A 23370-nucleotide genomic window follows, 5' to 3' on the forward strand; every position below is an offset into this window, starting at 1 on the left:
CAGATCGCCGGAAAAGGCTCCCAGATGGGATCTCACGGGTACAGAAGGTTGTGGCAGTGGAAAAGTGGTTTTGTGGCTCCCCTGGATGTTTTCAGGGTATAAGAGTATATATATAGGCGAAAGAAGTAGGTCGGTGGAGCTGTGAGAGGCCCACGAGGGTGGGGGGCGCGCCGCCCTACCTTGTGGCCGCCTCGCTGCTTCTTTGACGTCCACTCCAAGTCTCCTGGATTGCGTTTGTTTCAAGAAAGATCCTCACGAAGGTTTTATTCTGTTTGATATTCCTTTTCTGCGAAACACTGAAATAGGCAAAAAAAACAACAATTTGCACTAGGCCTTCGCTTACTAGGTTAGTCCCAAAAATAATATAAAAGTGCATAATAAATCCCATTAAACATCCAAAACAGATAATATAATAGCATGGAACAATAAAAAATGATAGATACGTTGGAGACGTATCATTGATCATATCTACTATATGATTCACGTTCGACCTTTCGGTCTCCAGTGTTCCGAGGCCATATCTGCATATGCTAGGCTCGTCAAGTTTAACCCGAGTATTTTGCACGTGCAAAACTGGCTTGCACCCGTTGTATGTGAACGTAGAGCTTATCACACCCGATCATCATGTGGTGTCTCGGCACGACGAACAATCGCAATGGTGCATACTCAGGGAGAACATTTATACCTTGAAATTTAAGTAAGGATCATCTCATAATGCTACCGTCGTACTAAGCAAAATAAGATGCATAAAAGATAAACATCGTCACATGCAAGCAAAATATGTGACATGATATGGCCATTATCATCTTGTGCCTTTGATATACATCTCTAAAGTACCGTCATGATCTCCATCATCACTAGCATGACACCATGATCTCCATCATCTTGATCTCTATCAACGTGTCGTCACACGGTCGTCTCGCCAACTATTGCTTTTGCAACTATTGCTATCGCATAGCGATAAAGTAAAGCAATTATATGGCGCTTGCATCTTATGCAATAAAGAGACAACCATAAGGTTCCTGCCAGTTGCCGATAACTTCTACAAAACATGATCATCTCATACAACAATTTATACCTCATCATGTCTTGACCATATCACATCACAACATGCCCTGCAAAAACAAGTTAGACGTCCTCTACTTTGTTCTTGCAAGTTTTACGTGGCTGTTATGGGCTTCTAGCAAGAAACGTTCTTACCTACGGATCAAAACCACAACGATTTTTTGTCAACTGTGATGTTTTAACCTTCAACAAGGATCGGCCGTAGTTAAACTTGATTCAACTAAAGTTGTTGTGTGCGAAGCACGTCGGTAGAACCAGTCTCATGAACGCGGTCATGTAATGTCGGTCCGGGCTGCTTCATCCAACAATATCGCTGAATCAAAGTAAGACGTTGGTGGTAAGCAGTAGGACTATTATCGTCCACAACTCTTTGTGTTCTACTCGTGCATATAACATCTACGCATAGACCTGGCTCAGATGCCACTGTTGGGTAACGCAGTATTTCAAAAAAAAATCTATGATCACGCAAGATCCATATAGGAGATGCATAGCAACGAGAGGGGAGAGTGTGTCTATGTACCCTCATAGACCGAAGGTGGAAGCGTTTAGTAACGCGGTTGATGTAGTCGAACGTCTACACGATCCAACCGATCCTAGCACCGAACATACGGCACCTCCGTGTTCAGCACACATTCAGCACGATGACGTGCCTCAAGCTCTTGATCTAGTTGAGGACAAGGAAGAGTTTCGTCAGCACGACGGTGTGGCGACGGTGATGATGAAGTTGCCGGCGCAGGGCTTCGCCTAAGCACTACGACGATATGACCGGGATGGTAAACTATGGAGGGGGGCACCACACACGGCTAAGAGACTGTCTTTTGTGTAATTGGGGTGCCCCTGGCCACGTATATAAAGGAGGAAGGGAGAGAGGAGGCCGGCCAGGAGGGGTGCGCCAGGGGGAGTCCTACTTGGACTCCTAGTCCAAGTAGGATTCGCCCCCCCCCCCTTTTCCTTTCTTCCACCGGAGGGAAAGTAAGGAGGGGAGAAGGAGAAGGAAGGAGGGGTCCGCGCCCCCACCCCTTGTTCAATTCGGTTTGGGCAGGGGGGAGGCGCGCGCCACCTCGTGGCCCTTCTTCCCTCTCTCCACTAAAGCCCACTAAGCCCCATTAACTTCCCCGGGGGGTTCCGGTAACCTCCCGGGACTCCGGAAAAATGCCCGAACTACTCGGAACCATTCCGATGTCCAAATGCAACCTTCCAATATATGAACCTTTACCTCTCGACCATTTCGAGACTCCTCGTCATGTCTGTGATCTCATCCGAGACTCCGAACAAACTTCAGTCATCAAATCACATAACTCATAATACAAATCGTCATCGAACTTTAAGCGTGCGGACCCTACGGGTTCGAGAACTATGTAGACATGACCGAGACACATCTCTGGTCAATAACCAATAGCGGAACCTGGATGTTCATATTGGCTCCTACATATTCTACGAACATCTTTATCGGTCAAACCGCATAACAACATACGTTATTCCCTTTGTCATCGGTCTGTTACTTGCCCGAGATTCGATTGTCGGTATCCTCATACCTAGTTCAATCTCGTTACTAGCAAGTATCTTTACTTGTTCCATAATGCATCATACTGTAACTAACTCTTTAGTCACATTGCTTGCAAGGCTTATAGTGATGTGCATTACCGAGAGGGCCCAAAGATACCTCTCAGATACTTGGAGTGACAAATCCTAGTCTTGATCTATGCCAACACAACAAACACCTTCGGAGACACCTGTAGAGCATCTTTATAATCACCCAGTTACGTTTGTGACATTTGATAGTACACAAGGTGTTCCTCCGGTATTCGGGAGTTGCATAATCTCATTGTCAAAGGAATATGTATAAGTCATGAAGAAAGCAATAGCAATAAAACTTAACGGTCATTATGCTAAGCTAATGGTGGGTCTTGTCCATCACATCATTCTCCTAATGATGTGATCCCATTCATCAAATGACAACACATGTCTATGGTCAGGAAACTTAACCATCTTTGATTAACGAGCTAGTCAAGTAGAGGCATACTAGGGACACTTTGTTTTGTCTATGTATCCACACATGTATCAGCTTTCCGGTTAATACAATTCTAGCATGAATAATAAACATTTATCATGATATAAGGAAATATAAATAACAACTTTATTATTGCCTCTAGGGCATATTTCCTTCATCTCTCAAGCATGAAACAATACACTTCAAGCATGTTTGGTTGCTCATAAGACATCCATGCAGGCTTGGGGGGAAATTTGGGCCATTCTGTTACCTGAGCTCCATGGAGAAAGTGGCCCACATGAAACTCAATCCGAATGAATGCCAAATCAGATGTTTCCGAAGAGCCAACCTCATCGCATGCAGGGAGGGGGAATGCGGTGTCGAGCTTGTGCGAGCGAGGAGATACGCCAGCTTGCACGTATCCGCAAAAAATGACTTGAGAAATTTGGTCATCGCCCACCAAATCCCTCGCCCTATTTACCCTCCTTCGGCTCACCGCTAAAACCAAGCCACCATTTACCCCCCCCCCTCGAACTCTCTGTACCAAGAAGATTCTTCGCCGACGAGCAAGTAAGTGATGCCATCTTCTCTGGTCGGCGGTGGTCGGTGGCGCCAAGCCTTCTTCCTCCTCTTCTTCTTTGAGTTTTTTCATGCCTCCTTCACTCCTCTAATGAGTGTAAGTAACATCAAACTCCAATTTTTTAGCTTAGATCTTTGAGCATGTGGTAGGTGTGAGTTGATATGAAGATAGTATGATAGGTTTTGAAAGTATTGCTTCATGGTGTTGTCTCAGGATTTGGTAGATCATATGTCGTTTTATTGGTATGGTAGGCTTTGCTTGCCGATAGTGATGATGTTGATTGTGTTGTCCTAAATTCATACTTATGTGCTAGTATGACATGTTCCGCATGTCTATTTCACAAATTTATGTGTGGACGTTGTAGATCATATGTTATCTTTGTCATATGTTGTATGCTAGATGCATGTTTTGTGGTAGTGTGTTGAGCTTCATGATTTCATTATTGTGCAGTCCATGTATCAGGGCGATCGTTCTTATGAGGGTTGGTTCTACACATTGTAGTTCTCATCCTTATATCAGCTTCCCCCTTCTACATGACAACATGCAGTGAAGATTATTCATGCCTTACCCAATGATGCATGCTCAACATTTTTACCCTGATGCTTACCGTTGTAGTGATGCATTGTTCTTATTCACATTGCTATTACTGATGCTAACCATTGTAGGCATTGAAATACGTTGAGTTTAGTCATGGCCTAATTTTGTCGGAAACCCAGCCTTATCCACCATATATGATTGCTTGTCCTCCATGTTGATATTTTCTTCTTCTGCCTTGGTAGATGAAGTTGTATGTGGTGTACTCAGTGAGGGTTTGAGGAGTCTATAGTTCATGACATACTTTCCACGAGCAAGTGAGTGGTTACAAGAATAGTTGTCATAGAGGGTTTGAGACTAAAGTGGAGGTAGATGATGATTACTCCAAGTTCGTAGTCAAAGAGAAGAGCGGGCATGGAGTAGGCAAGGGTGCAGGTCATATCGGGTCAAGTAGGTTGAACGATTTCATAATATTCGTCCAATATGTCGTCGTTGTATATTTGTTGTTATCCTAACTATGCATGATCATAAGTACAATGCGATGACAACAGTGGTAGCCGGTAAACTCACCACATAGGGGGTGCATGGTAATCACAACAGGTCAAAAATGTGCAACCAAACACAATATCTGCATCAGCCCAAGACAATCCCAAAACACGGGCAACCAAACACCGGGGAGCATTGAGGCCCTCTCGTGCAGACTAGGGATTTGTGGATAACAAAGCAAGTTGCAAAACATGACCTAGAGCCTGCATTCCCCGCCTGGCCACGACTGGAAGAGGCCAAAAACGGTGTGAGCAACCAAACACGTCAACGGTGATTATGGCCATTCCCCTAAATTTTCCTTTACGGGCTCACGGTGGGCCCCAGAATATGCTTGGAGCGTCCAAGTAGAACATGTTAAAAATATATGTTACAGAGGCACATGGATCTGTAAAAGAAACGTCGCTCCTGATCATCCATATCTGTATTTGTTACAGTACGGTATATACTAGTAGTACTTCTCTCTGAAGGAGTCGATTTGTGGGTATCTGTCCTTGAACAGCGGGGTGCCTTCCTTGGGTTTTGACCAAGGGTACTTCATGGTTTTATCCCTTGGGAACTTTCTGAAGTTGACGAACGGTGCCCACAGCATCAACCTGCAGTTGAATATATGCTGAATTCAGTTGATGATATTACTGAGGGTAGAAGACTACTTAATTTCTACTGATATACACTTCCATTTCAAAAGAAAATGAGAAAATGGTTGTACGAGGATACAAACTGTCGCGCCAGATTCTCAACCGAACTAGCTAGGTGCCACATGATACTGTACGCACGATTACCTCTCGAAACAGGCTTTCGTCCCGCTTTATATATAAAGCAACAACAAGTGTGATTACGTCGACAGTAGTATATAGAGCTTGCCTTGATTGTTTTTATTTATTTGTATAAGCACTAATTAAGCAGCAGCTAGCTGTTGAAAGGCAACGACTCACCCGGGGAAGAAGAGGTAAGTGAACATGAACTGCAGGTACGTCTCGACGAACTTGCGCTTGAACCACCTCAGTCTCATCCAGTTCATGATAATCGGCTGCACGCACGCCACACCGCCGGAACACAATCAGCTAACCACCCATTACTATTCCCCAAATCGGGTCAGAACAAGTAGCTAGGCTCACGTACGGGAGCAACGAAGAGGTAGACGAAGGCGATCGCAGCCACCGGCGGCAGTATCCCCAGGAGGTCAAGGTCCTCCTCCCCGCTCACCGTCGCCAAAGCAGCCGGGGCCTGCACCTGCACGCGTGCACCCAAAACACACACGAATTCGCCGCAGCGCGATCACTGATTAATACCCATGCATGTATGTGAACTGCCGCACGGCCGGTTCATTCAAGATCAAATGAAATTTTAAAGGTGTCCGTCCATACTGCTGCCCAGACGGCGCCGCACTGCAACACGGAGGCCAGCTTCTGCAGCTGCGAGCTCTCGGAGGTAGGGGCAGGCTACGCAAGCAATCAAGAAAGAAGGCGGATCAGATGCCACAACTCGCAAATACATATGTGTGAAGCTGTGGTTAGCTGAGACCTTGTCATGGAGAAGGCAGAGGATCCTGGACTTGGAGATCGCCGGCTGTTGAAGAGACGAAGGGAAGGTCGCCTGCCGTCTGGCTTGAAGCAGGGAGGGACGCGGCGAGGACGCAGCGGGGAGGAGGCGCCATGAGGCGGTGGTCTCCATTGGTGGCAGGCAACAGCTTTGGACGGCAGGTGGCCTTGGCGCCTTATCTGGATGGGTAGGCGGGGGTGGCTAAGGACCGGCGTCCAACTGTCTGGCAGTGAAGGATTTGACGTGCCTGCACCGTTGGATGGGGATCCAGTGGACGCCACTCGGTGACGGATGCCTCGTTCGTCTATTTTTACGTTCGAGGAGGATCAAAGCAATATTGGGACAATCCTTGGAATTTGTGTCCTGTTTACCTTATGATAATTTTTAGATATAAGATGTCTTATAAGTGTTTTTTATGTAAATTGGATGTGTGGAATAACCCTGTTTGTTTGTCGATGTTTTTTCTATTTAACTCAAACTTAGATTAAATAAAAAAACTTTATCAAGAAAGCATTACCCATGTTAATAATATACTAGCAAATGTCTGTGTGTTGCAACGGGAGAAAAAAATATATGAACTAGCTGAATAAGTATGACTCAATACGCTGATATATGAGCATCCTCTATTTAAACACAGTGGCTCGCCATGTTGCCATTTATTTTTCTTCCCACCCTCACCGATGATAGTCATGTTGTCCACGTGATCACAATCTCAAGGCTATGAGCTTGCCACTACATGACACACTTGTCATTATGTTGCGTAAGGGAATGGTTAAAACTTTAAAAACAAATCTCATCAACCATGAACTACTCCCAACGCCTAGATATATAAAGACTTTCAAAAAAACTAATCAAATCCTAGACATAAAAGACTTTTGAATTGGTGAACAGTTTCTTGAATTGACGGACATTTTTTTTGAAATTTTAGATTTTCTCAAAAAAATCATGAACATTATTTTTGTTTACGAACATTTTTTGAAATGCATGAATAGTTTTCGAATTCACGAACATTTTTTTACTCAACAAATTTTTTTTGAATCGATGAGTTTTTTAAAAAAATTAGGGAACAAAATTTAAAAATTGTGTTTTTTTGAATTTCTGTGAATATTTTCTACAATTTCATGGACATTTTTTCAGACTCCCGAATATGTTTTGAATACATGGTCATTTTTTCCAAAATCATGTTCATGATTTTATTTCCCGACCATTTTTTTTCCAAATTTTGCATATTCTTTATAGTTTGTGATCAGTTTTGCAAAACCACCAACATTTTTTGAATCCGCAAAAAATTTATGATTTCCTAAACATTTTTTGAGTTCACATACATTTTATGATTTCTCGAACATATTTTTGAAAACTCACAACTTTTAAAATTTAGAGATCCCGAATTGTTTTAAAGTAGAAAGAAAACAAGATGAAAAAAGAAATGAAAAAAATGGGGAGTCAAGCCCCGCACATGGGCCGGCCCATGAACGCATATGTGGGGGAGGACTTGCGTGAGAAAATGGAGGGAAAAAATGTGCAGGTTGGGGCGCTAGCCACAGTGCTACTTGTGCGTCTATGATTTATATTGATATCACATTTACTATAAAACAATGAAGCACGACGTCGACTTTAAAAAGAAAAAACGGATTGTTTTCTTCACTTATGGGTGGCATAGTGGATAATTTATAGTAATTTCCAGGTTTTTTTTTTGAACGGATGGACAGAAGCAATAACCTCTTTATTATTATGTATAAATATATAAATCTATTCTAGGCCACATAAACACGACATCCCCTAGTCTGTACTTATTCTATGGAACTCCCTTGATGCCGCCTCCTTCCACCTATGTGCACCGAGTCCTCTCCCTTCCACCGTCAACTCACTTCCTCCTCTTTCACTCTTCCACTTACTGCTTTGTCATTATGCAAGATCTAATTGTTTGCCATCGCTCGCAGGCCCTAGCACAAGGCGGGGCACCGAGATCCAAATGATCAGCGTCCTAGGACGGTTGTGGTTATTGATGTCTCTCGGGTTGTCCTTATCTGGGTAGGCGGGTTGATTATGGACCGGCGTGCAACTGTCCAGTAAAGAATTTGGCATGCCTGTACCATTTGATGGGGATCAAGCGGATGCATTATGTGATCTCATGCCTCCTCGACCTATTAGACATTGTAGCCAAGCAAAGTTAGAACAATCTTTTTTATGATGGGAAGTCGAAACGATCTTTGGAACCAACCAATGCTAGACAAACATAGGGATTGTTTCGACGACGTTTTTTGCTGATATATTTTGTGGTTCTGCATCGCCAACCTTTCGGGCTCCTCGAGCGCCAGGTGAAGCGTCGATGCATTTTTGCGTCACCGACGGTGGGTGTTGGTCTCCGCTGACGTGTAGGAGCGGCGAATTGCGTCATGAAGTGCCTCGCCGTCGTCGGAGGCAGGCGGTAACAGCTCCGGTTCATATCTGGAGGACTCGCAGCCAGGGGCGGAGCTGGGCCCCGGGCACCCAGGGCCCAGGCCCGGGGCGTGCAGATTTTACCAGGCTATTTATAGGAAGTGTTTCTACAGGCCCCGGGTGCAGCCCAATCAAACGAAGGAGGCCCAAAGACTGATGGGCTGGCTCACGAGCACGCCCGTAGCGCGAGCCACTCGATCGCCCAAAGCCTAGCTCGCATGCACGCACGCACGCACATGAGACGCTCAATCCGCGCCGCCGTTCGCCTGTACGTAATCAATCTACAGCGCTCATGCCGCCGCCTCTTCTCACCGCTGCCCGCCGCCGTGGAGTCGTCCATGAACCGTCTCCGCCCCCCACTTCCCCCCTGCTTCCGGCCACCGCCCACCTCTGCGCTGTTTTCCCGCGAGGCGCGCCATCCTCCGCTAGCTGCTTGACTGCCGCACCTTGGTATTTTTCTTTGATGCTTTTTGGTTTCTCCTGATGCTTTCAGTTTATATTTTGTTCTATAATGTTAAATGTGACTCTGTGTGTATCAGTGTATAATCTGCTCTGAACTAAATTTCACTGAGATAATGTGCATGTGTATGTATCTAGTCTTATACCAAGGGTATTTTTGAACACAAATTGATGTAATTGCTAATTTTATTTTATATTGTAGTAAAATAAGATGAAGAGATTTTTTTCACTGGTGTCTGCAATGGGGGTGTGTACAGCTATCATTTCAGATGGAGGGAATCAAACCGCCGAGGGGACTGAATCGACACCACAAACCGAAACAGCCGTAGAAATGGGACGACCACCTTCGACTTCAAGCAACACACTTGCAATGTCAACTGAAGAGAGTAAAAATCATGGTATTTCTGCTGATGCCTGTGCTCAATTTCGCAAATTCTACTTTTTTTTGCAATTGAGCCATATTTTGTATGGAATATCTTTTGAGAAGCTATAACCTTATGGACGTTAAGTTTTTTCCTCGCGGCGATTTTTTTTGGGCCCGGGGCTTGGTCCAATCCTGGCTCCGCCACTGCTCGCAGCCGTAGCTGCTTGACGCGGCCTATGCCACCTTCTTCATGGCGATATAATAAGCGCCCCTCCGTCTCCGTCTATTGCTGTTGTGATTGCGGGCTCGACGATGCGGGCACTAGCACTGAGTGGCTCCCAGGAGGAGCAACTGCTAGCGGTGTCGGGTGCCGCTGATCACCCTGCCGCTTGACCGGGGAAGGCAGACCTCGTAGGGCGGCGTCAGGGCGCCGCGGAGCTATAGTTGCCTACCTTGGCCACTGGCGACGTCGTGGAGGAGGAGCTCCCGTGCAGCTTCGTCCGCGAGTGACGAAAAGCAATGCAGAGCACGAGTTCCTCCTCGTCCAGCAGAGATGAGCTTGACGAGTCGGAGGCCATCTTAGCCCAGTCGATCTTGTCGGAGCCACTCTCAGGTCTGCTTTCGGCCATGGCGGATGGGATGGGAGAGATTGTGGAGATGGAGAGGAGATAGGAGTAGAGCTGAGTGGGAGAGAAGACTCGTGCAAGTGAGGTTTGACTAGGGTTCGGACGACCGGCTGAGGTTTTATAGGGACAGTGGTGGGTGACGTGGGCCATACTGGGCTGGTCTAACGTGACGGCGGTGTCCACGTCCAGGCCTCCCATATTCGGCCCCACACCGAACAGCTCGGACGTTTGGGCCGCGTATGAGGAACCTGGTTGGGTGGCTTTTTTCTATTCGGTCAGTGACTGTGCAGCCCGTCCGGATGTTTGGGCCGGATATGGTGCGCCCAGTTGTAGATGCTTTCATCGGTTCAAATTATTTTTGCCTCGTTTTATTTGCCATGGTTCGGTTTGGCCAAGGAGCAACACCCAACCCTGATACCGTCCAATAAAATGGATCATGGCTTATGTGAATTGAACAGGCTGACTAATCCTGGACAAAGGAAGAGGCATGAATCATGATGGTGGCGGGCAGCACAGGCACAAATAGGCCAGGGAAAAGAAGGAAGAAACTTTTGCCAAGTTGGTGTGTCAAACCTCAGGCGTGGAGGTCATGTCAGAGGCTGCCTCTGCCGGTGTCGCTACAATTACCGATGGAAGGCGCTGCCGGCCATGATCCGTGCCCGATTGACAGGTCCAGGCCGGCCGGTGCGCAGGCGCGACGTGCTCTGGGGAGGGGACGAACACTGAGCGGCATGATGATACTGGAAGTCAATGGCTACTCCATTTCCATCCAATTTAGCTACTTTTCAGTCAGCTGATTTTTTCAGTTTGGCTCAGTCGAATTTCTGGCTGTTGGATTTGTGCTTTGAGATGTGTGCGTTGGTTTTTTCTGTTCTGTTTTGTGTGGTGTGCTGGGCCTAGTTCAAATCGACTGATACTTGTTTCTGGTCATTCGATTCTGCTATTGGGCTCGCTCAGCCTTGCGGGCGCCCGTTTTTTTTTCTTTTGTCCGCCCGTTAATAGGCTTCTAGCCTAGCTTAGCGCCCACCGGCCCCGCCCAGCCCGCTTCTAGAATCGCTAGCATCGGCCGCTCCCCTTATTATCTCTTCGTTGTCTGGAATCCTGTCAGTCACTTTCCCCTCGAGCTCTCCCGTTCCTATCTTCTCCTCTTCTCGTGTAGGGTTACTAATCCTGCTAGGGTTCGTCGGAGCTCTGCTGTTTTTTCTCCTCCCTCGGCTATGTTGCTCGTTTCTGCTCTCTGCTCTATTTTCTTGCAATTTGTGTTGTAGGTTTTGAAGGTATTGATGTTTTGAAGCTGTTTGTGTATGCAGGATCAGTAACTGCGGATTTTCTTGGATCAAGGATTTACTTTGGCGAATCTGCTCCTTTTTTGTAATTTCTCATTCTCTTTGAATCCCCTCTATGTATCGTTTTAGGCTTTCTTGCTATGATGTTCTTTGTTGTTTGTTTTTGTAGTCATTTTAGATCTAATGTTGCCACTGATTAGGTGACTAGTGCATGGTCCTTGTTGTTTAGTGGTAGGGTTCTTTGTAATGTTTTAGGGTTTCTTGTTTCTGATTTGTTAGGTGTGTGTTTCTGTTACCTTTAGATCTGTTCGTTCAACTGATTAGGTGACCACTGTAGTGTTCTTGTTGTTTAGTAGTAGTTCTACTCTGTGCTTAGTCTTCTTTTTTGTGTATGATGCTTCAGATTTGGTCTTTATTTTGTGTGGTTAGGTGTTTTACTTTTAGATTTGTATTCTTGGTGGTAGTAGTAGTATTTGCTAGCGTTGTTTTGATTGGTTAGGGTAATTTCAGATTATTTTTTTGTGTATTACGTGCTTGTAGTAGTACAATGGTTAGTGTTTTTACTTTTTAGATTCGTCTTTTTGGTGGTAGTAGGAGTAGTATGGTATGGTTCTTCTGGTTGGTTAGTGTTAGTCCAGACTTTTTGTGTATTTGGTGGTAGTAGGAGTAGTATGGTTAGGAATCTTTTGACTGATTATGTTAAGTTTTACTGGTTAGGTTTTTATTTATTTATTAGTGGGTGAGATGAGTTTTGCAACATCTGTCCAAAGATGAAATCTTTTCTGTTTGTATACTTAATGTAATGCTCTCTTTTTAGCTTTTAGCTATTGATGCGGGTGTAATTTGAACCCCTCCAGAGCAGAAAAATTAACCTTTGAAGTGGTTAAGATCAAAAGCCCATATCATGCTCTGTTTGGGCGGCCGACTTATGCCAAGTTCATGGCTTGACCGTTTTACGTATATTTGCAGCTCAAGATGCCGGGTCATAAGGGCACCATTACAGTACATGGGAGCCGGAAGATAGCATTGGAATGTGAAGAAGGTGATGCCGCCTATGCTGAATCTGTTTGTGCAACAGAGGAGTTAAAATTCTACAAGGATCATGTTGACCCGGCGGACATGATGTCATTAAAGAAACCAACAACAGAGCATGAGCCGGAGTTGAAATTCAAATCAGCTGATGACACTAAGATGGTTGACTTTGTACCTGGCGACTCATCCAAACAGTTCATCATCAGCGCAAACTTGGATCTGAAATAGGAAAGCGCGCTCATCGAGTTCATCCATGAGAACCGGGACATCTTTGCATGGAAACCTTCAGACATGCCGGGTGTCCTGAGGGAACTCGCTGAGCACACTCTTAATATCGATCCATAGTTCAAACCTGTCAGACACTTTCTTCGACGGTTCAATGAAGAAAGGCGCAAGGCCATCGGAGAAGAGGTGGCCCGGCTCTTGGCAGTCGGGTTCATTGTGGAGGTCTTTCACCCAGAATGGTTAGCTAACCCGGTGCTTGTACTAAAAAAGAATGGCACCTGGCGTATGTGTGTGGATTACACAGATTTGAACAAGGCTTGTCCGGCTGATCCTTTCGCTCTCCCCCGTATTGATCAGATCATTGATGCTACGGCGGGTTGCACACGGTTGAGTTTCTTAAATGCTTATTCCGGTTATCATCAGATTAAGATGGCAGTCAAGGATCAAGACAAGACAACTTTTATAACTCCTTTTGGAGCTTTCTGCTATGTGTCTATGCCTTTTGGGCTTAAGAGTGCCTAGGCGACTTACCAGCGGTGTGTGCAGAATTGTCTTCACGATCAAATTGGGCGCAATGTTCATGCTTATGTGGATGATATAGTGGTGAAATCCAGGGAAGAGGAAACCTTGGTCACAGACCTGAAAGAGACTTTTGATAATCTTCGGGTTTACAAGATGATGCTTAACCCGGCCAAGTGTGTTTTTGGAGTGCCAGCCAGCAAGCTTTTGGGTTTTTTGGTGTCTAACCGAGGTATTGAAGCTAACCCGAAGAAAATCAAGGCAATCACATCTCTAGCCAAACCAACATGCGTCAATGATGTTCAGTGACTGGCGGGTCATGTGGCTGCTTTGAGCCGGTTCATAAGCCGGTTAGGGGAAAAGGCCATTCCTCTGTATCAGTTGATGAAGAAAACGGATGTTTTTGTTTGGAGCGATGCTGCGAACACTGCTTTTGAGGATCTGAAGGCACAACTGGCTGAGCCGTCGGTCCTGGCTGCTCCAATTGAGAAAGAGTCGCCATTGTTATATGTAGTTGCCAACTCATGGGCTGTTAGTGTGGCTATTTTGGTAGAGCCCCAGGAGGCTGGCAAAGAGCATCCTGTTCAGCGGCCGGTTTATTATGTTAGTGAAGTGCTAATTGAGTCTAAACAACGATATCCACATTGGCAGAAGCTTGTTTATGGGGTGTTCATGGCGATCCAGAAGCTTAAGCATTACTTTCAGGGACATCCAATCACTGTGGTTAGCTCTGCTCCTTTGGGAGACATTATTCAAAACAGAGAAGCCACGGGGCGAGTCGCCAAGTGGGCAATTGAGCTTGGGTCTCATGGGTTGAAGTATGTTCCACGTACTGCAATTAAATCTCAAGCCCTAGTTGACTTCATCAATGACTGGACAGAGATGCAGATGCCGGAAGAGAAGCCGGACAACACATATTGGACTATTCATTTGATGGATCCACGCAATTGGAAGGCTCGGGGGCTGGAGTCATGTTAACTTCGCCACGAGGTGATAAATTTTGTTATGTGTTACGGTTGATGTTTCCATGCACTAACAACGCAGCAGAGTATGAAGCCTTGCTCCATGGTCTTCGAGTGGCAAAGGAGATGAGCTTGAGCCGGGTCAGATCTCTTGGTGACTCAGATCTAGTGGCTCAACAGGTATCTGGCAAGTGGGATTCCAAAGACCCTCTCATGGCGGCTTATCGCCGAGAGGTCGATGCTGTTGCAGGATATTTTAAAGGTTATCAGGTGGAACACATTGACCGTCGAAAGAACGAAGCGGCTGATGCTTTAAGCCGGCTAGGGTCTCAGCGTAAGCCGGTGCCACCCAACACCTTTTTGGATGTTTTGCATAACCCCTCTGTCAAGTTGCCCACAGAAGAAGATTTAGATGTTCCTGACCCAGAGGCGCAGTTGGTAGCGGCTCTTCATGTCATCCCAGATTGGACGATGTCGTTCTTGGCTTACATGACCCAGGGAGAGTTGCCAGCGGATGAGACCCTGGCTCGACAGATAACCCGGCGATCTAAGTCCATGACGATTTCGGATGGAGAGTTGTTTCATCGCAGTGTTTTTGGAGCGTTTCAATGGTTTGTTTCCCCCGAAGAAGGTCAAGAAATCCTTCGTGAGATCCATGAAGGCGATTGTGGTCATCACGACGGGTCAAAATCTTTAGTGGCCAAAGCGTTTCGTCATGGTTTTTACTGGTTGATGGCTCATGCTGATGTAGAAGATCTGGTCAGTAGATGTGATGGATGTCAAAAATTTGCACGACGAGCGGATGTGCCGGCTCAAGAACTCTAGATGATTCCAATCACTTGGCCGTTTGCAGTCTGGGGGCTTGACATGGTGGGACCTTTCAAAAGGTCTAAGGATAAAAAGACACATCTCTTGGTGGCAGTTGATAAGTTCACCAAATGGGTTGAGGCGGAGCCTGTGAGTAAGTGTGATGCAGCCACGGCGGTTTAGTTCATGAAAAAAGTAATCTTCTGTTTCGGTTTTCCACACAGTATTATCACAGATAATGGCACTAATCTGTCCCAAGGGGCTATGGAAGAGTTTTGTCAGCAAGAGCACATCCGGCTTGATGTTTCTTCTGTAGCTCATCCTCAATCCAATGGTCAAGCTGAGAGAGCCAATCAGGAAATTCTGAAAGGGCTAAAACCCCGGCTTATGGTTCCTTTATAGCGAACGCCGGGTTGTTGGGTAGAGGAATTACCCTCAGTGTTATGGAGCATCAATACTATGCCCAATAGGTCTACGGGTTGCACACCCTTCTTCATGGTTTACGGAGCAGAAGCAGTGTTGCCTAGTGATATCCGTCATGACTCGCCCCATGTGGCGGCTTATGTTGAAGCTAACAATGAAAAAGCTAGATAGGATGCGCTTGACTTGCTGGATGAAGAAAGGGACTTAGCAGTGGCACGGTCAGCAATTTATCAACAGGACCTGCGTCGTTATCACAGCCGCCGGGTTAAGTCCAGGACTTTCCGGGAAGGCGACTTGGTGCTCCGGCTCATCCAGGATCTTTCAGATGCACACAAGTTATCCCCACCTTGGGAGGGACCCTTTGTGGTCAGTAAAAATTTAAACAATGGGTCATACTACCTCATTGACGTTCGAGAGCATGCAGACTCACGTAAGTCGGAAGAGGAGACCCGCCGGCCATGGAACATTGCTCAACTTCGGCCATATTACACCTGAGCCACCAGCTCTCAACATGGACATATGTTCACGTTGTATATACTATGATAAGCAATAAAGTAAGACCACCGGTCTCTTTTCTTTTCACAGACTATACATCTTTTTTATTTCTTACTTACAAATGACTATTAAGGAGCTGATCATATTTGAATCAAGTTTAACCTTTTTCGTACGGCTTATGATCGTATCCGAATCTAGCTGCAAATCTCAAGGTCACTTGGGGGCTTCCTATTCAAACATAGGTCGTATTCGAACCAAAGAGAACATAGCTGTCATAACCCTCTTGATCGGCTCAAGGCCAAACTCACTTGGGGGCTTGTTGATCGTATCTGAATCATAGCTTAACCCCTTTTGAGTCCGACTTGGATCGTATTCGAATCAGAGTCGTTAAAATCTCTCAAGGTCATTTGGGGGCTTCCTGTTCAAACATAGGTCGTATTCGAACCAAAGAGAACATAGCTGTCGATACCCTCTTGATCGGCGCAACGCCAAAGCCACTGGGGGCTATATGGTCGTATTCGAACCTTAGCTTAACCCCTTTGGTCTGGTTTACTGATCGTATTCGAATCAGAAACCCCCAGCCTTTTGAATACAGAGTTAAAATTATGTTTATTATCTGTTGCTTGCCTTTTAACTTTTGTTGTTTCAATATTACAAATAAGATAGCCTGGTTTTCTTCACCGGCTCAATTATTGAACAACACAGCCGCCCGGGTTATTCAAGCCGGTGGCTCAAGGATCCAAAGGTACGAGCTACTAAGATATGATGATCATTTAGTATTCAAGAAGTATTAACTTTTCATACATATTGAATTATCAAGTTCACCAACCGGATTATTAAAACCGGCGATCTAAGGATCAACAAGGACAAGGTATGGTTCTTACTTATACGCGCTTACCCGCTGCCTTAACTCAAGAATTAGTATTAACCCTTATCCTTTCTTTATATTTGTCTCTGTTTTTTATTGAGATAAATATATTGGCTATAAATTAGGGTGTTTAAGCCCGTTTGGTTCTAAACCGCCTTGCCAGTCTTTTTCTTGTATTCACAGGAACAGAGTTCAAATATCGCAGAGACAAACATTAACCGATGCATACATTGACATCTGGAAGCAGATTCACATAGAAGTATTTTATGCACGACGACATAAGCAAACATGCGGTGTTTTAGCAACTAAGTTATTACAAGGCTTTATAAGCCTATGAAGATGATCATCGTCCCTCCCTCGCCAGTTCACCACCTTCTGTTTGCTGGAAGTTGGATTTTGACCAATCAAAGCCGTTCATGGCGACAAATTCGGCTTCGTCGTCAATCAGGCCAACCGGGTCAATTTCCGGGGCAAAGGTATCTTCTCTCACCGGTGTGATCAGATCTGCTACTTTGTATGAAGGAGTGGGCATCTTCTTATTTTCACTATCAAAACCCGGCTGGTACTTGTCAACATTGGTGTCATCTCCAAGACTAGTCGCCTGAGGCCGGACTTCACGTACACACGCTACGAAATCATCCTGATCAAACGGAGACCCGTCCTCCTTCACAGTAGGGTAACCTCTTGCTACGTCCGCCGGGTCTAGGTCTGGCACCCAAGCCTTGGAGCGGCTTAGGGCAGTCAAAGCTCCGGCTCACGCGCAGGAGCGTTTTACTTCTTGGAATCTAGCAGGAAGGATGGACAGCTTCTTCAGGACATCGCTAAGCCGGTTGGGTCCTTGATTTGCAGGAGAGATAGCGGCCACAACCCGTTGTGCACCAATATACAATTGTTCAACCAAGGTGTATACTGCCTTCAATTTAATCAACGGGTCTTGGCTCAGATTTTTACTTCGTGGACCTGCATATATTTTTAGCAGAGTAAGTTGGCGGATTATACTCTGGTTTGGCAAAAATTATGCGAAAGGTCAAACCAGGCAGCTTACCAAAGATAGCAGCGACCATCTGAGACACCCGGCCCTTTAAACCGTTCAGCTCTGTTGAAATTTCTTTCAGAGCTGTTTCGGTCGTCTCAGCTCGTCGGGTCAGAAGTGTTTTCTCATTTTCCCAAACCTTCTCCTTGGAAGCAAAGCTGGTCTTCAAATTTTCCGTTGCAGAAAGGCTCATTTGCAGTTTGGAAGTGGAAGATTTGATTTCGGACTCCTGGCTTGCTAGCCGGGTCTTTGCGTCCGACAATTGAGAGTTCAATTCAGACAAGGCATTCTGTGAAACGTTCAGATAAGTCAAGACTTGGTTTCAAATATTCAAATTCAAGATTCAAGTCTCAACGTACTTTACGAGTAAACCACTTGACACTTGGGGGCTATTGTATGCCAAATCAAATTTTTACGACTCTACAAACATATTTAAAGTCCCAAGTCCCTTACAAAGTAACAACACTTGGCACTTGGGGGCTAATGTACGCAGTTCAACAAATTTATCAAGGTTAAATCGGAGGATTAAGTATTTTGAAGATGGTTTTAAATTCTAAAGTACCGATTCATTGATGGTCAAAATAAACCGGTCCTTGGGGACTATAGTGAAGTTTTTGTTTCTATCAAATATCAGGCAAAGATTCAGAGGTAAAAGTCTTGGACTGTACTTTAAGTCTACAGGTTATTCTGTTTCTCTCATAATCTGAAGACTTGGGGGCTGAAGGAATATTAGTAAACCGGAAACAACGTACCTCATACTTCAACTGAAGCTGCTTGACCATCTCGATCTCAGACTCACGACTGGAGTGTACATGACTGAGATAGCCAGATAAGATATCACTGGCATTGAGACGGTCATAATTGGCAACATCAAAGTGAACCTTCTGCCTCTCCAATGCTTCTTGCTTTGCTGTGCACCGAGCCAACACCGTTGGGTTCCCTAGCTCAACAAAGCGGCTCCCAGTAATTTGAACATCTTGAACATGTGGAGACGGTGGGTCGGTTGAGCTTGACGGTCTAGCTGTAGAAGGATTCATAGTGGCTTTGTCAAGGGACGGCTCCGGAGGATTTGCTTCATTGACAATAGGCAGGTCTTCTGGGGCGTCAGTTAATGGAGAAGGCGGCCTAGCCGGGTCAGATGCTAGTACTGGCGGGTCTTCCACCGGTTTTGCTGCCTTCGCCTTCTTGGATTTAGCCTGGCCGCTAAGGAAAAAATATTGCAGGGTAGTCAGCATCAAGATACAATTGATCAACCCGGAAGAAAAGAGGATTTCTAATTACCCAGGAGCAGTCTTGAAAGCCGGAAATTGTGTTTGTGATGATTCGCCTGAGGAACGAGACACTTCCTGAAAAGGTAAAAGAAAGGAGTTAAAAGAAATACAAGGAGCAGGATTTATTAAAACATGTTAAGGACAGTAATAAGTAAACCTCGTTCGGGCGTTTCCGAGGGGTTTGTTGAAGGACAACAGTCGGTTCATCTTCAATCTCAACTTCACGGTGGCTTTCATGTTGCTGCTTTTTCAAATGAAAGTTGAGATCCAAGTGAGCTAAGGGGTTAGAAAACCTTACTTTATGGATCACTCGTCGAATTTTGTGTCTTGGCAAGGGCTCTGAGTCGGAGGAAATGATAGTTACCTCTGCTTCCCCAGCCTAACTGGCCCCAGTGTCATCTTGATAAGGATCAGTGTCAATAAGATTGTTAAAAAGTTGGCCAAGGGAATCAAGGGCTACCTCCGAGTCAGACGTGTCATCAAGTTTCATTAAATCTTCAACAGTGGTTTTCTTCTTCTTCTTCGTTCTCCGGGTCGATTTCTTGGCGTTCATGGCGGCAAGTTTCGCCTTCTTGGCAGCTTCATGATCATATTTCACTTTCCAAACGTTAGAGTTGGCCTACAAAGACAAGAGGAAGGATCAGTGATAAACAATACGGCTGGAAAAAATATGAAGGCAAAAAGATCAGAATGTCCTTACTTCTGGTACCAGGTTAAGCTTACAGAAAGGATTTAACCCAACAACACTGCAGTCTTCATACTTCGCATTCACCAGAAGGTTTGACATTGTGACAATGTCCTCCTCGGTTAGTTGAACCGGGGTATGACGGAGAGAGTCGTCCGGTTCTCCACCATATTCATACATCAATTTTGAACGACGGCTTAATGGAATAATCCGCCATGAGATCCAGTAGCGGGTTAGATCGACTCCGGTTAAACCATTCCCCAACAAACCATTGATTCTTCTGATAGATGGAAGCAGCTTCTTGCATTCAGCAACGGTAAGTTTATCTAGCAGGGTGAACATGGGGTGAAGACGATCGGGGCGGTAACCCGGCAGTGGCTTCTCGTTGGCGGGTGAGATGTCCTGACAATAAAACCAAGTTTGGTTCCAGTCCTTTGGGTGACTTGTTAAAACTATGAGAGGGAAGACAGCACCCTGCCGGTGCTGAATTGAGATGCCTCCAAGTTCTAAGCTAAGGCCATTGGTGCACTCGTTCTGCCGGTTCAGATAGAAGTACTCTCTAAATAGTTCCATAGTCGGCTCTTGCTGAAGATATACCTCACAGAGCACTTGGAAGTTACAGGTATTGGATATGGAATTGGGCCTAATATCCTGATGATGGAGTTTGAAAAGGTCAAGAACTTCTCTGAAAAACTTTGAACCGGGCGGTGAAAAGCCCCGGTTCATGTGGTCAGTAAAGACGGTCACTTCGCCGTCTTTTGGATTGGGTCGTTCTTCTTCCGGGTCAGGAGCACGATAAGACATGATGCTTCTTGAGGGCAGAAACCCACTGAGGAAGAACTCTTTTAAACGCTCCTCGGTTATGGTTGAGGGGACCCAATTGCAGATGGTGGGTGTCTTTGACGGCATGACGTGTAAGGGACTGAAAAGGAAAAACAACATGCCGGTTCAATTTACAGTTAAAGATTGAAGTTGTAAAACAAGTAACGGCGGCTTAAACTAAGGGCTAATGACATATAAGGAAAAGAAAGCCGGAGTGGTAAGCCGCCATGACTACAGATTTTCTCAGAAAACAGATTCAGCTAAGTGTTTGCATAAACAATTTTCACCAAGCTATCATTACTATTTTGGATCAAATGTCTGTCCCAAAAAGAAAATATTCTAGACCTAAAACTCCAGTATAGATGATTTGATCAGCTAACAAAGCATCTATACAGGAGAAAGAGATCTACTGCTATAAAAAATGAATGCCAAACAGCTACCGCGGCAATTCTACACTATCGGACGATCAGGAAAGGGCATCGGAGGTGAAATCTACCAAGAGTCTGTGACGAACACCGACGAACTCGAGAAGCCGTAATGCAGATCTAAGGCAGAGGAGGAAAGGGACTTACAGATGCAGGGCTACTGTGGAGGTTCGTCGTGTTTCTCTAGTCAAATCAGGTCGATGCAGCGCCCTGAGGTGAAGAAGACGAGGAGATCTGCGGCGGCGGCGGAAGAGCTCGAGCGGCAGCGAAACAGCGAGAGGAGGAAGACGACCGAAGGGGGAGAATGAAAAAGACCTAGGTCGTACCTATTTATAAGGGAGTGCGCGAACAGGCGGGTGCAAAAATCAAGGAGACCCGAATAATGATTATCCAACTAAACGGACGCCTCGATTCTCGGAAGACATTAAAAAATGAAAGATCCGTTGGAAGATGACGTCATGAAAGTTTTTGTGTTTTCAGAAGATGACGTCACGGCAGGTTACAGAAGTTTTCAGACAGAGGATGGATTCCACCTAAGTATTGAATATTGACAAAGAACAAAGTTCAAAGTCAACCTGGGGCCTAATGTTGGGGATATTACTACCAGTATGACCCGCCCAGGAGGGTCCGGGTCACCCCTAATGGCAGGTTACATAAGAAGCCCGATAATCATTCAAGATGATAGTTTACTAAACGTATAGAAGGCCCAAAGGCCTGGGGCCGGCTTAAGGCCTGATACTGTAAACCGCCGTATGTAAGGAAAGACTTGTAAAGAAAGGCATGTAAAAGAAGTCACCGAGCCGGACACGATTATGAGCCGGCCGAGACTCTGTAGGCCACCAGGCGTCAACCTGTGTATATAAGGGGACGACCCGGTGGCGGTTTAGGACAAGAAACAACCAAGTCGATAACCAAGCCGACGAGTTAAGCCTCTTGGAGATCGAAACTTCAGCAATACCAATCCCAACTAGACGTAGGCTTTTTGCCTTCATCGTAAGGGGCCAAACTAGTATAAAAATTCTCTCATGTGTCCTTTGTCCCGATTAACCCCTTTAAGCTTCTTAGTGCGATGGCCCTACGACTAAGTCCTTGCTCTAGGACATCTGGCGTGTCAACTCCACGACAACTTCCAACACACATCGTCACCTCGCCCATAGCTAGTCTCTGTTTATTCCACAGCTTTTGTTTTGAGTTACCAATATTAGCAACTGAACCAGTATCTAATACCCAGGTGCTAATAGGAGTACTAGTAAGGTACACGTCAATAACATGTATATGAAATATACTTTTGTTGAAGTTGTGAGCCTTCTTATCTATTTGGGTAGTTCCGCTACCAGTGACCGTTCCCCTTACAATAGAAGCACTCAGTCTCGAGTTTGGGGGTTCAACCTTGGGTTTCTTTACTGAAGTGGCAACTGGCTTTCCATTCATGAAGTTTCCCTTCTTGCCCTTGCCCTTCTTGAAACCAGTGGTTTTGTTAACCATCAACACTTGATTCTCCTTCTTGATTTCTATCTTCGCGGCCTTAAGCACCGCGAATAGCTCCGGGATCATCCCCATCTCTTGCATGTTATAGTTCATCATGAAGTTCTAGTAGCTTGGTGATAGTGACTGGAGAACTTTGTTAATCACTATCTTATCTGTAAGATTAACTCCCACTTGATTCAAGCGATTGTAGCACTCAGACATTCTGAGCACATGCTCACTGGCTGAGCTATTCTCCTCCATGTTGTAGGCAAAGAACTTGTCAGAGGTCTTATACCCATCAACACGGGCATGAGGCTGAAATACCAATTTCATCTCTTAGAACATCTCATATGTTCCATTCCGTTCAAAAACGCCTTTGGAGCCCCGATTCTAAGCCGTAAAACATGGCGCACTAAACTATCAAGTAGTCATCAAAACGTGTCTGCCAGATGTTCACAACATCCACAGACGACGCTAGAGGGGTTGGCACACCGAGTGGTGCATCAAGGACATAAGCCTTCTGTGAAGCAGTGAGGAAAATCCTCACACTACGGCCCTAGTCCGCATAATTGCTTACAATATCTTTCAACTTAGTCTTTCTCTGAACATATTAAGTGTGTAGACCCTGCGGGTTCGAGAACTATGCTTATATCGTCACCAAACGTTAAGTGTGTAGACCCTGCGAGTTCGAGAACTATGCAGACATGACCGAGACACCTCTACGGTCAATAACCAATAGCGGGACCTGGATGCCCATAATGGTTCCTACATATTCTACAAAGATCTTTATCGGTCGAACCTCGATGTCAAGGATTCAGCTAATCCCGTATGTAGTTCCCTTTGTCCATCGGTATGTTACTTGCCTGAGATTCGATCCTCGGTATCTCTATACCTAGTTCAATCTCATT

At 45.4% G+C, this 23370-nt stretch overlaps 1 protein-coding gene across 1 annotated transcript; it reads right to left on the reverse strand.

Moving 5' to 3' along the window:
- Window positions 1-4979: 4979 nt before the first annotated feature.
- LOC125509470 (NAD(P)H-quinone oxidoreductase subunit L, chloroplastic) lies at window positions 4980-6468 on the reverse strand. The gene is made up of 5 exons (XM_048674456.1): window positions 6237-6468; window positions 6080-6154; window positions 5835-5945; window positions 5648-5742; window positions 4980-5308 (listed from the first exon to the last, which is right to left on the reverse strand). The coding sequence occupies exons 1-5, from the start codon at window positions 6384-6386 to the stop codon at window positions 5161-5163; spliced, it is 579 nt and encodes a 192-aa protein (XP_048530413.1). The 5' UTR covers window positions 6387-6468; the 3' UTR covers window positions 4980-5160.
- Between the last annotated feature and the right edge of the window lie 16902 nt (window positions 6469-23370).

This window comes from Triticum urartu, chromosome 5, assembly GCF_003073215.2.
Source record: "Triticum urartu cultivar G1812 chromosome 5, Tu2.1, whole genome shotgun sequence".
NCBI classification, from domain to species: domain Eukaryota; kingdom Viridiplantae; phylum Streptophyta; class Magnoliopsida; order Poales; family Poaceae; genus Triticum; species Triticum urartu.

Bases quoted from the DNA above. Each gene is read 5' to 3' on its own strand.
- LOC125509470 (XM_048674456.1), bottom strand. From the start codon at position 6,386: ATGGAGACCACCGCCTCATGGCGCCTCCTCCCCGCTGCGTCCTCGCCG. The intron at 5,946-6,079 runs GTATGGACGGAC...GCACGCGTGCAG, and splicing joins GCGGCGCCGTCTGGGCAGCA to GTGCAGGCCCCGGCTGCTTT. The intron at 5,309-5,647 runs GTGAGTCGTTGC...ATTCAACTGCAG, and splicing joins ACTTACCTCTTCTTCCCCGG to GTTGATGCTGTGGGCACCGT.